Source organism: Pongo abelii, chromosome 18 (assembly GCF_028885655.2).
Source record: "Pongo abelii isolate AG06213 chromosome 18, NHGRI_mPonAbe1-v2.0_pri, whole genome shotgun sequence".
Classification (NCBI taxonomy): domain Eukaryota; kingdom Metazoa; phylum Chordata; class Mammalia; order Primates; family Hominidae; genus Pongo; species Pongo abelii.
In genome coordinates this window covers 16,849,610-16,862,954 of record NC_072003.2, presented here as the reverse complement: position 1 = coordinate 16,862,954, position 13,345 = coordinate 16,849,610, and the positions used below count along the sequence as shown (strand labels likewise).

Genomic DNA, 13,345 nt, shown 5'->3' with positions numbered 1-13,345 from the left:
AGGGTGAAAAAGAAAATAAAGATAATAACAGTAAGTGCTCAATAAGTGCTAGCCAGTGTCATCATGGGCCAGGTCTTCTTCTAATATCAAGGTTTCTCTGCCTGGGTGCTATTAATAGTTGGGGCCAGAGAATTCTGTTTGTGAGGGCTGTCCTGTGTGTTGTCAGGAAATTTAGCAGCATCCCTGACCTTTACCCACAAGATGCCAGTAACACAGCCCAGTTGTGACAACCAAAAATATCCCCAGACTTTGCAAAATGTCCCCAGGGGAGGGAGGGCCACAATCACCCCAGTTGAGAAGCATTCATCTACAGTAACTCAGTTAAGCTTCATAACCAACTTTGAGGTGAGTACTCTTTTTTCTCCATTTTACAGAGGAAGAAACTGAGGCTCAGAGAGGTTAACTAACTTAGGCAATCCCCTGCTGGGATTCCACCCTTGGGAGTCTGACTACTCACCTGTCACCTTGATGGATATCAAGTGGGGCTGGCAGTGGGGTGGGGGGGTGGGGCGGGTAGGGTGTGTTGTTATTCTGATCTTTATAGAAGACAAAGCTGTAAAGCTGGCCAGCCTTGGGGAATCTGGGGGTGAGGAGAGTAACTGCTCTGGGGAAGAGCCAATTTAGGGAACAGAGAGGTCTATAATTATCGAGCCAAATCTCTAACCTTCTATTGAGGCCAGGGAATCAAGCATGAAACCTAATTATAACATCTCACCCCTCCCCATGGCTTGTGATTGAACTGACATTTTCACGTCAATTTCCTTGAGACAGAACCACACCTCATATTCCTAAGATCCTTCTCTCTTTCCAAAGAATTTGTTCCCAAGGCTCTTTCATCTGCTCCCCTCCAAAATGCAAATGGCATCACCTGGCCAAAGACATTTATTCCACCTGGGGCCCACAGGTATGAGGAGGAAGCCTTGGGGGCTGGGATGGCTTAAGGCATTTTACTCTGAGCTTGCTATTCGTTTCTCTAACTCTGTGGGTGACCTTTGCAGAACTGGCCTTGGTCCTCCCAACTGGTATCTTTGGGAGCATAGCCAGGGCCCTCTGGGGCTGTCTCTAATCCCATCTTACAGCTTCACCACCATCGGGCCCTGTACTGGGCTCAGGCTCCTGGTCACCAGAGGTGTGATCAGGCGTCCTGAGAGAATCACTCACCTGTGCACGCAGTCATGCAGGAGGCCGCCTGCCCCACCTGCGAATCTGGAATTTCTGAAATCGCAAATCAGATGGAAGCAGGGTGAGGCCAGAAAGAGGCATACGATAGCCCCACGCTATGGGCCACTGACCTTACTCCAGGAAGAAGATGAGAAATGATAATGCCAGCTCTCCCCAGACTTTGCAAAATGTCCTCAGGGGAGGGAGAGCCACAAAGACTGGAAGTGATTGCCCTACCCTTTGTCCAATTTGCTCTTGTCCATCTTGGGTACTGGCACCATCATCCCTGATAGCTCAAGCTGCCAATCATTCGTGCTTCCACATCCCTCATCACTACCTGAGTCCAATATGTCAGCAAGCTCTGCCAATTCCATCAACAAATGCAGGTCTCCATTCCTCCCATCCATCAATCCATCTACCCATCCCCACTCCCATCCTTCCACCCACCTGCTCCCTGCTCCTACCCATCCATCCATCCACCTGCTCCCTGCTCCTATCCATCCATCCATCCATCCAACCACCCCCACCCCCACTCCTATCCACCCACCCCCAATTCCCCTCCTATGCATCCACCCACCCGCTCCCCTCTCCTATCCATCTATCTACCCACTGCCCACACCCCTCCCATACACCCACCCCCAAGCCCCCTCCTACGCATCCATTCACCCACTCCCCCTCCTATCCATCCATCCACCCACCCCCAGCCCCCCTCCTATCCATCCATTCACCCATCACTCCCACCTCCTATCCATCCATCCACCCCCTAACCCCCCAATCCATCCATCCACCCACCCACTACCCTCTCCTATCCATCCATCCACCTACTCACCCATTCCCCCTCCTATCCATCTACCCACTCACCCTCTCCCCCTCCTATCCATCCATCCACCCACCCACCCACTCCCCGCTGTTATCCATCCATCCACCCACTCACCCACTCTCCCTCCTATCCATCCACCCACCCACCCACCCTCTCCTGTCTCCTATCCATCCAAGTGACTTGCCCAGGTGCACACAGCTGGTTAACGGTAGACACTCAGGATTTGAACCCAGGCACTCTGGCTGCAGAGTCCCCAGCCATACCCTCATCCTGAATGAATCAGAGAGTAAGTGAGCAAATGAGTAATGAATGGAACACCAGCAAGACCAAGAGGCTGCTGCAGGAAATAGCAGGAGCTGGTGCCGCTCCCTGTTGAGTGTCTCCCTTCTCCCACCATCAAAGGGGCAGAGGACAACCAGGGCATGAGCAGATGTGGTGAGGTGGCCCCTCGGCCCCCAGCTCAAGCTGCTAAGGAAACTGCCAGGGATTCCCGGAGCTCCCTCCCTGGGAAGGCCAGCACCCCTCCCTCCCTCCCTCCAGCCACCCAGCCCTTCCACTGCCACCTACTTTCAAGCCTTGTTTCCCCTTCCTGCCAGCCACTTGCAGGATCTTTCCAAGGCATCACTCGTGCCCTCCGGTGCTTTAAGCAGACATTCATCTGCAGCCATTTCCATAGGATGGCATTTCAATAATACCACTTCCATCCTCAAAACCACCCTGCTGCACCTCGACTGGTCATTGCTACACTTGCTGACCTGTTTAATCCCTCAAAAAACACACTGTGCCTGGGTGCAGTGGCTCATGCCTGTAATCCCAGTACTTTGGGAAGCTGAGGTGGGTAGATGACTTGAGCTCAGGAGTTCGAGACCAGCCTGGCCAGTATGGCGAAACCCCCTTTCTATAAAAAATACAAAAATTAGCCGGGCGTGGTGGTGCACACCTGTGGTCCCAGCTACTCGTGGGAGGTGGGAGAATTGCTTGAGCCGACAGGTGGAGATTGCAGTGAGCCGAGATCGCACCACTGTACTCCAGCCTGGGTAGCAGAGTAAGACCTTGTCTCAAAAGAAAAAAGAAAAAGAAAAACAAATCATTTCCCCAAAATGGGGAGGGAGGGGTGGGGGCAGGGTGCATTATATACTATTTTGTTTACACCCTTTAAAACAATAGGACATGGTAGGATATCTGGCAGGGTTTTTCTCCCCTAAATATTTTGGCACATCTAACAAAATCCTCTTAGCATTCAAGTAGAATATCAACAGATAAAACCACATTTCAAAGACATTCAACCCAATCAATTTCCCTTCCAACTTTCCTTCAACTCTTTGATCACTTGGACACTGGGCGCCAAATTAAACATATGTGTGCATAATCATTACGTTCTCGATTGTGCACAAGCCCAGCATCCTGCTTGTTTGCTCAACAGACAATCCCTGCATCTGCTTTACTGCTCAGCTAGGCTACAAAGCAGCCTGGCCCACCAGCCTCCATCCACCATGACCTGCAGAAGTGAGCTGAGCTCTGAGAGCATTGTGCTTGAATTAAGCCTGTACCCCTTCCATTTCCTGAACGCTTAAACACATTTAAAATATTTTTTAAATTTCAGAAAAATCAAGTTCATGTCATGATAAATTCATAACAGATTAACCAAGGATGGGAAAATGCTGCACACTGGAAGTAATAAATTCTTCAATCAGATCCTACTCACTTCTAGGAAGAGATCTGAAATTGGACTGAAATGAGTGTCATCTCTAGCCAGCAAATGAAATCAAGTCCCATTTCAGCTTTCTCAGCTGTCAGTTCTGATCAGTGTGCATTCTTTCACGAAACCAACACAATTTACCAAGTACCTATAGCATGCCAGGCAGTGTTATATGCTGAAAAAAAGTCCAAATATCAGAACAATTACATCATTTACAACAAATAGAAGACCCCACAATCTGGCCTGTGCTGTCCAGTATGTGGCTATGAAGCATCTGAAATGTTACTGGTTACAGAGAAACTTTTCATTTAATTTTAATTAAACAAAAAACCAATACTCAATTCACTTATTAGAAGACTTTCAGCAGGGTGCAGTTGCTCATGCCTATAATCCCAGCACTTTGGGAGGATCACTTGAGTTTGAGACGAGCCTGGGCAATATGGTAAAACCCCGTCTCTACAAAAAATATTTTTTAAAGAAAGAAAAGTTTCAAATATGTTTGAAACAACTTAGCACAGTAAATAAACCTACTTTCTCATCTCTATGTTTTAAGAACTCTAGACAGATCAAGTATTTGCAATGAAAATTTAGCATCCGAAATGAAATATGTCGTAAGTATAAAATACACGTTGAATGTTGAATGGGAAATAAATCTCATTAATACTTCCTATTGATTACATTTTCTAATTATATATTGGATATATTGGGTTAAGCAAAATGTTATTAATTTCACCTGCCTTTTTAAAAATTTGTATGTGTGGGTACTAGGAAAATTAAGATTACTTGCTTTTTTTGGTTGCTGAGACAAGGTCTCACTCTGTCGCCCAGGTTGGAGCGCAGTGGCGTGATCTCGGCTCACTGTAGCCTCGACCTCCTGGGCTCAAGCTCAGTGGGTCCAGAAGGCAGCATTTTCTCACTCAGGGCTTCAGATCTGGTCTCTGCAGCTCCCCAACCCCTGCCTTGTCTGAGTTTCCAGAGGATGCTAGTGGAGCATGTGAGTGAGAGATGAGGATTCACCTGTCACCTCTCCCTCCTCTTCCCCATGAAAAGCAAAACAAAAGCTGGCAGTGGAAAGGCAGGTCAACAGGCATCTGGCTGCAAAAGTGCAGTCCCAGGTGCATCTGGGCTGCCCCTTGCTTCACTCCAGACAGGACCAGGAATGCGCAGCAGTTTTACTTACTCTCCGCAGTCACTGCCATCAGCGGCCAGAGCAGGACCAGACCGAGGAGTCCCACGGGGGCCGGCATCACTTCCTGGGCCAGCCCCGTGCCACCAGCCTCAGGCTCCAGAGCAGCTCAGCGTGGTCCTGAAAGGAATCTTTTTCCCCAAAGAGGAGGGCTCAGCTTTAACCCACTCTCCCAGCCGAGGAGGGTAGAAGGGGAGGTGGGGGGGCATTCAGAACAGAGATCCAGCCAATCAGAAACCTCCAATAAAGTTATTAGCACCCCACCCGACAGAGAGGAGGGGAGGGGGCTCCTGACCAATGAGGGGAAAAAAAGCCTAGAAGGGAAAAAAAAAGGAGCTTGACTACTCTTCTAGCCTTGTAAACAGAGATCTCAGGGCAGAATGCAAGACGGTGTAGTGGTTGTTGCTTTTTAATTGCAGTATAATTATATTTTAAAAACATAAAATTGACCATTTTAACCATTTCATTTACTTTAAAAGACAGGGTCTCAGTTGGGCATGGTGGCTCACGCTTGTAATCCCAGCACTTTGGGAGGTCGAGGCGGGCAGATCACGAGGTCAGGAGTTTGAGACCAGCCTGGCCAACACAGTGAGACCCCATCTCTACTAAAAATTTAAAAATTATCTGGGCATGGTGGCGAGCACCTATAATCCCAGCTACTCAGGAGGCTGAGGCAGGAGAATCACTTGAACCCGGGAGGCAGAGGTTGCAGTGAGCCAAGATCACGCCACTGCACTCCAGCCTGGGCAACAGAGCTAGATTCCGTCTCAACAGACAATAACAACAACAAGGTCTCAATCTATCACCAAGGCTGGAGTACAGTGGTGTGGTCGTGGCTCACTGCAGCCTCCACCTCCCGGACTCAAGCAATCCTCTTGCCTCAGCCTCCCAAGTAGCTGGGACTACAGGCACTGTGCCACCACGCCCACCTAATTCTTGTATTTTTTGTAGAGACGGAGTTTCACTATGTTACCCAGGCTGGTCTCAAACTCCTGGGCTCGAGCGATTCACCCACCTCAGCCTCCCAAAGTGCTAAAATTATAGGCATGAGCCATGGCACCCGGCCCATTTTAACCACTTTAAAGTATTTGGTTGAGTGGCGTCGTGTCCACTCATGACATTGTACAACCATCACTACTGCCTAGTTGTGTAGTCTGACATTGAATTTGTCTTTCCCAGTACTCAGGTTAGGAAAAGCCAGTGGGAGGCCTGGCTTAGCAAGACCTTTGGAAATGGCTCTTATCCCAGCAGCAGTGGGTTTTTCAAAGCTCCAGATTCAAGGCCTCCCAAGAAGACAAGGAAGTAATTCGGGAGGCCAGGGGTCTGCTCACACCTGCTCAGCGTTCATTCTAGTTCCCACATCTCTGCCTCTCTCCCTCAAACTCACCTCCACCCACAACTTTTGGTTTTCAAGGTGTGTTTTTGTTTTTGTTTTTGTTTTTGTTTTGTTTTTAAAGACAGGATCTCACTCTGTTGCCCACGCTAGAGTGCAGTGGTGTGATCATAGCTCACTGCAGCCTCAACCTCCTGGGCTCTAAGTGATCCTGCCACCTCAGCCTCCCAAGTAGCTGGGTCTACTTGGCTCAATTCTCCCATTTAAAACACAAAACTCAACTGGCGCGGTGGCTCACGCCTGTAATCCCAGCACTTTGGGAGGCCGAGGTGGGTGGATCACAAGACCAGGAGTTTAAGACCAGCCTGGCCAACATGGTGAAACCTTGTCTCTACTAAAAATACAAAAATTAGCCGGGCATGGTGGCATGTGCCTATAATCCCAGCACTTTGGGAGGGTGAGGCGAGTGGATCACTTGAGGCCAGGAGTTCAAGACCAGCCTGGCCAACGTGGTGAAAACCCGTCTCTACTAAAAGTACAAAAAATTAGCTGGGCATGGTGGCGGGCATCTGTAATCCCAGCTACTTGGGAAGCTGAGGCGGGAGAATTGCTTGAACCCGGGAGGCAGAGGTTGCAGTGAGCCGAGATTGTGCCATTGTACTCCAGCCTGGGCAACAGAGTGAGACTCCATTTCAAAAAAATAATGGTTTTTAAGATAGTCAGGCAGTTTGGCAATCATTACCACAACCAATTTCATAATGTCCTCACTGCAAAAAGAAATCCCATACCTAGTAAACAATCACTTCTGGTGCCTCTGACCCCAGTCCTTGGCCACCACTGATCTGCTTTCTGTCCTTATGGATTTGTCTATTCTGGATATTTCACATAAATGGAATGGTTTAGTAGGTGGCCTTTGTCTGGCTTCTTTCACTCAGCATGACAGTTTTGGGGCTTAGCCACGTAACGTGAAATAGTATGTCATTCCTTTCTGTGGCTGAATAATGCACTGAAAGGACAGACCACTTTCTGTGTGGCCATTTATCTCCTGATGGACAGTTAAATGTACTTTTAATGGAATTTTCTTAGAGTCAAATTAAGACACAGTTGACTGGTTGGCACACCATGTTTTATGAAAACTTAATCATGTATGCTTTTAGACTTGGCCCATTTTCTTTTCATATTTTGAAATCAATGATTCCACCTCCCTTTTCCGAAGCTCAAGCATTTTCCTTTATTTTCTTTTTTTGAGACGGAGTTTCACTCTTGTTGCCCAGGCTAGAGTGCAATGGTGCAACCTCGGCTCACTGCAACCACCACCTCTCAAGTTCAAAGCGATTTTCCTGCCTCAGCCTCCCAAGTAGCTGGGACTACAGGCATGTGCCACCACGTCTGGCTAATTTTTTGTATTTTTAGTAGAGACGGGGTTTCACTGTGTTGACCAGGCTGGTCTCGAACTCCTGGCCTCAGGTGATCCACCCGCCTCGGCCTCCCAAAGTGCTGGGGTTACAGGCATGAGCCACTGCGCCTGGCCCCCAGCTCAAGCATTTTCTCTAGCAGGGTTCAGGAGCCCCTGACCCACGAGGATAGAGACCTAAAAGACCCTTCAGCTCACAGCTGCTTGGGGACTACGATGAGTTCTGGTGTGGCTGCTAAATGCTGTGAGGAAAAGCATCCCGGCAGGCAGGGGCGGGTGCTGGCTTGGAGGCCAGTGGGGAAATGAGATACCCAGGCAGAAGATTTTCAGCACACCACGGAGAGACCTCACTCAGAGAAAGGAACAGTTATCGTGGCAGGAAATCGTGGAAGCAGTTTACAAAGGAGACATTTCCCTGGATCTCAAAGAATAGATGGCATTGTTGTTAGGAAACTATCAGACTAGGCAAAGCATTCCTTGTATATTAACTCATTCAATCAACTCCTCCTGCAAAACCCCTGCAAGGTGAACTAGATCATCCCATGGTACAGATGAGAAAACTGATACAGACAGGTTAAGACACTTGCCCTAAGTCACACAGCTCAGGAGGATTTTAACCCCATCTGGCTCCAGAGTCCCTGCTCTGTTAGCTCTGGCAGCTTTGGTCCATCACTTTCTTTCTCCATCTTCTCCCCCAGGAGACTCAAGTCTCTGACCACAGGCCTGAATTCCTCCCCCATTCAAAGCCAGGAGCCTGAGCAGAAACCTTGCAATCCTCAATGCGATGGTTTCTCATCAATGCAGCAACATCAATCACAGCGGGTACTGGCTACAAATGCAGATTCCCAGGCCCATTCCAGACCAGGACAATCAGACTCCCTAGGGTTGGGCCCTCCCTCCAGGCCATTCTGATGACCAGCTGTGTTTGCACTGCGCCAGCCTACCCAAGTCTGCCTGGGAAGGGTCTCTGTACCTCTGGCCTCACTTTGTATCTACGTTGTCACAGGCCCAAAACCCAGTAAGCTGGTTTGATAGAGCATGGGGACACAGGATTCGATTCACAAAGACTCAGAGCCTCCTGTACAAGCCATCCACCATAGATCCAGCCTCCCACCTCCTCTTCCTCCCACCAAAAAAAGTCCTGCTTCTACCTGGAGGAAATTTACAGGGTTGGGGTTGGGTTTGCCAGTGACTGGGGATCGAGCTTCCAGTCAGTGTGAGTTCAGCCGGAGTATGGATTGAAGCCCATCAGGCTCAGGTCAGAGTCACCAGAGTTCAGAAGCCCTTTTGGTGGGTGCAGTGGCTCACGCCTTTACTCTCAGCACTTTGGGAGGCTGAGGCAGAAGGATTGTTTGAGCTCAGGAGTTCGAGACCAGCCTGAGGAACACAAGGAGACCTCGTCTCTACAAAAATAAAAGCCAGGTGTGGTAGTGCACACCTGTAGTCCCAGCTACTCAGGAGGCTGAGGCAGGAGGATTTCTTGAGCCCAGGAGGTTGAAGCTGCAGTGAGCTGTGATCATGCCACTGCACTGCAGCCTGGGTGACAGAGCAAGACTCTGTTTAAAAAAAAAAAAAAAGGCACCCTTTTCATTTGTGTATTAGCTTGTTCTCATACTGCTATAAAGAAAGACCTGAGACTGGGTAATTTATAAAGGAAAGTGGGTTAATTGGTTCACGGTTCTGGAAGGTTTACAGGAAACATGGTAGCATCTGCCTCTGGGGAGGCCTCAGGGAGCTTTCACTCATGGCAGAGGGCAAAGCGGGAACATGCGTCTTACATGGCAGGCGCGGGACCAAGAGAGAGGCATGGCAGAGGCACCACACTCTTAAACAACCAGATCCCTCTGCTCTGCCTATAAATCCTTCCCTTTCCCTTACCACCCCCCACCGCCAACCCCAAAACCACTGATCTTTTTACTGTCTCCAGTTTTGCCTTTTCCAGAATGTCACAGAGTTGGAATCCTACAGTGTTTCTTCAGTTCTTTTCAGAATGAAGCAGGGTTTTTTTGGTTTTTTTGTTTTTTTTGAGACAGGGTCTCACTCTGTCACCCAGGCTGGAGTGCAACGGCGCCATCTCAGCTCACTGCAACTTCCGCCTCCCGGGTTCAAGCAATTCTCCTGCCTCAGCCTCCCAAATACCTGGGATTACAAGTGCCCACCACCATGCATGGCTAATTTTTGTATTTTTAGTAGAGATAGGGGTTTCACCATGTTGGCCAGGCTGGTCTCGAACTCCTGATCTCAAGTGACCTACCTGCCTCAGCCTCCCAAAGTGCTGGGATTACAGGTGTGAGCCACTACACCCGGCCTGAAGAAGCTTTCTTTTTAAACCACCAAAAGATATTTTGCAGAGCTAGGGTAAGCAGGTGAGAGAGCCACAGATACCCCATGATAGAGAAGAAGTAACCAGCAGGGGGCAGTGAGCTCCTCTCGCCTGGCCTTCGTGAAGCACTCACTACTGCCACCTTATCTTCAAGATAAAAGATGAACAAGAGGCTGGGCTAGGTGGCTCACGCCTGTAATCCCAGCACTTTGGGAGGCTGAGGCAAGCGGATCACTTGAAGTCAAGAGTTCGAGACTAGCCTGGCCAACATGTGAAACCCTGCCTTTACCAGAAAATACAAAAATTAGCCAGGCATAGTGGCGTACACCTGTATAGTCCCAGCTACTCGGGAGGCTGAGGCAAGAGAATTGCTGGAACCCAGGAAGGGGAGGTTGCAATGAGCCAAGATCACGCCACTGTACTCCAGCGTGGGCAACAGAGTGAGACCCTGTAACAAAACAAACAAACAAACAAACAAACAAAAAAGATTAACAGAGAAATTAGCTCCCTGTTGATTACTAGTAAGGTTGGAAAAGTCAGGTGGATGGAAGAAGGTGGGGAGTGGATGGGAGAGAGGAGGGAGGGATGGTTCATCCCTTTGCTTCTTACTTAGAAAAGTTACTTAACCTTTCTGGACTCCTTTACTCATTGGCAAAATAAAGGGGCTAGAAATTCCTGGCACAGTATCTTCTGGCTCCACGTCGTGTTCAAGTGAAGAACAGAGTTCAGAAAGAAACTAAGTACACGCAGGAGCACGCACATGATAAAAATAGCACTGCATCTAGTTGGGGAGAACAACAGATTCAAAGATGGACAAAGTAAACGAGCACCCTGTTCACAGAAAAGGACACACAAAAAAGACACAAATAGAGTTTCAGCAAAGAGGTTCAACCTTAGACCTAAAAGAAATGCAAATTAGGCTGGGTGCATTGGCTGGCGCCTGTAGCCCCAGCACTTTGGGAGGCTGAGGCGGGCAGATCATCTGAGGTCCGGAGTTCGACACCAGCCTGGCCAACATGGTGAAACCCTGTCTCTGCTAAAAATACAAAAATTAGCCGGGTATGTTGGCACATGCCTGTAATCCCAGCTACTCGGGAGGCTGAGGCAGAAGAATCACTTGAACCCAGGAGGTGGAGCTTGCCATGAGCCAAGATCACGCCACTAAAAAAGAAATGCAAATTAAAGCTACAAAACTCAGGCTGGGTGCGGTGGCTCACACCTGTAATCCCAGCACTTTGGGAGGCCGTGGCAGGCGGATCACTACTTGGGAGATTGAGGCAGGAGAATTGCTTGAACCTGGAAGGCGGAGGTTGCAGTGAGCTGAGATCGCACCACAGCACTTAAACCTGGAGACAGAGCAAGACCCCATCTCAAAAAAAGAAGAAGAAGAAGAAATTTTAAAAATTAAGTGAAAAGGCCATGAAGCCTGGATGAAATAATTGGCAACTAGTGGAAAAAGAGGACATCGGCTCTCAGGGAAAAGAAAGAGGAAACAGCACGTTGACGTTTTGCAGGTTAAAGGTGAATGGCAGATCACTTCATATTTGGAGTACGTGAAACTCAAGCAATTTAATCTTTTCAAGGGCAAAGACTATCCTCCCTTTTGTATTGCTCATAACACCTTCACATTGTGGCCATAAAAACGCTGGCTGGGTGGGGAAGGGGAGGCACATTTTCTCTGTCCTAGCAATTCCCCTTCTAGAAATTAACTCAGGCCGGGCACAGTGGCTCCCACCTGTAATCCCAGCACTTTAGGAGGCGAAGGCAGGCAGAACACCCAAGGTCTCGAGTTCCAGACCAGCCTGGCTAACATGGTGAAACCCTGTCTCTACTAAAAATACAAAAATTAGCCGGGCGTGGTGGCATGCGCCTGTAATCCCAGCTGCTCCAGAGGCTGAGGCAGGAGAATTGCCTGAACCTGGGAGGCGGAGGTTGCAAAGAGCCGAGATTGCACCACTGTACTCTAGCCTGGGCGACAGAGGGAGACTCCGTCTCAAAAAAAAAAAAAAGTTAACCTTGTCCTGCTCCTGGAATGAAACTCCAGGCCCTTGGAATGTGCTGCCTGATAGTAACGTCAGTGTCTTTGTTTACGTGGGGGCCTGGGACCACGCCAGCCAGTCTCTGCTAATGACATGATTTCGGGTGGGGGGTTTGGGCCAGGTGATACCAGCATGACCTCTGGAGGGGCTGGAGACTGAGGTCAACTATGGGCCATTGGCCATGACTGGTTGCCAATAAAAACTTTGCACACAAGGCTCTGGTGAGCTTCGTTGATTGGCAATGCCCTATGCACATTGCCACACACTGTGACTGGGAGAAATAAGTACTGTCCACGAGTCCACAGGGAGAGGACATCTGGGAGCTTGTGCCTGGCCTCCCTGCCTTATGCACCTTTTCCCTTTACTGATTTTACTCTCTATCTTTCCCTGTAATCAACAGCAGCCATGAGTGCAATGGCTTTTCTGAGCTCTGTGAGTCCTTCTAGAAAACCATAGAGGCCGAGAGTGATCTCGGGCCCCTCCCGAAATGCAAACATCTACTGTGTGCCAGTCACTGTTCACTGGGGATACAGCACCAGGCAGATGAAAGCCCCTGCCCTCAAGGAGCTGACTTTCTAGTGCAGGGAGACAGATCAGAAGCAAGACAAATAGGCTGAGTGTGGTAGCTCAGCAATTTGAGAGGCCGAGGTGAGAGGATGAAGAGTTTGAGACCAGCCTGGGCAACGCAGTGAGACCCCGTCTCTATGAATAAGAAGAAAGAAAAGATGACAAATAAGCTTGTCTTTCAGGAGCAGACTTATAGGGGGCCAGGAAACGCCTCGAGACACAGGCTTGGCACCTATGAGCCAGTCTCCATTAGGACCAGGTCATGTTCAGCTTTGATAAGCAAGAGTGGAACAAGCCAAGCAAGTGACACTCAATTTTGCAAGCAGCAGCCACCTGTGTCCCCTTCTCATCATGGACTGCCAGGTGTGGGCGTCAGCATCAGCACACCTGGCTTGGGTGAGGATGAGCTGGTGGCCACCTCTTTGTCATTTGAAAGCCCCCACGTTTCTTTCACAGGCGGACCATAGGGGCTGCCTTCCGCCCAGGAAATAAAACATGTAGTTTATGAGTGCAAACAAGGAAAAAGTTCAAGCACAAAAACAATACAAAATGCCTCTGGGAGGGTTGACATGTTAGCTGAGGAATCCCAGCTTGGAACCTGGGACCGGTAACTTCACCTGTCAGAATTTCAGTTTGTCTGTAAAATGGAGAGGGGATGTTCATCTTACGGAACTGTTGTGAAATTCAATGACAGAATGTGCCCCGCCCATGGCAGGCACTCAACAGATACTCACTGCTGCTCCGTGATGGGGTGATCTACAGTCATTGGTCATTATCTTCCTGGCATCCAGAAACCTACTCAC

The 13,345-nt window shown here is 49.0% G+C and overlaps 1 protein-coding gene across 1 annotated transcript in view; it reads right to left on the bottom strand.

Annotated features, from left to right (window-relative positions):
- LOC129047196 (uncharacterized) overlaps positions 1-5,164 on the bottom strand; it is a 155,029-nt gene extending 149,865 nt beyond the window's left edge. The window contains exons 1-2 of the mRNA XM_054534755.2: positions 4,861-5,164; positions 1,162-1,215 (exon numbers count right to left, since the gene is read on the bottom strand). Of these exons, the coding sequence (XP_054390730.1) occupies positions 1,162-1,215; positions 4,861-4,927 (121 nt within the window). The 5' untranslated portion in view covers positions 4,928-5,164. The remainder of the gene's footprint in view (positions 1-1,161; positions 1,216-4,860) is intronic.
- Between the last annotated feature and the right edge of the window lie 8,181 nt (positions 5,165-13,345).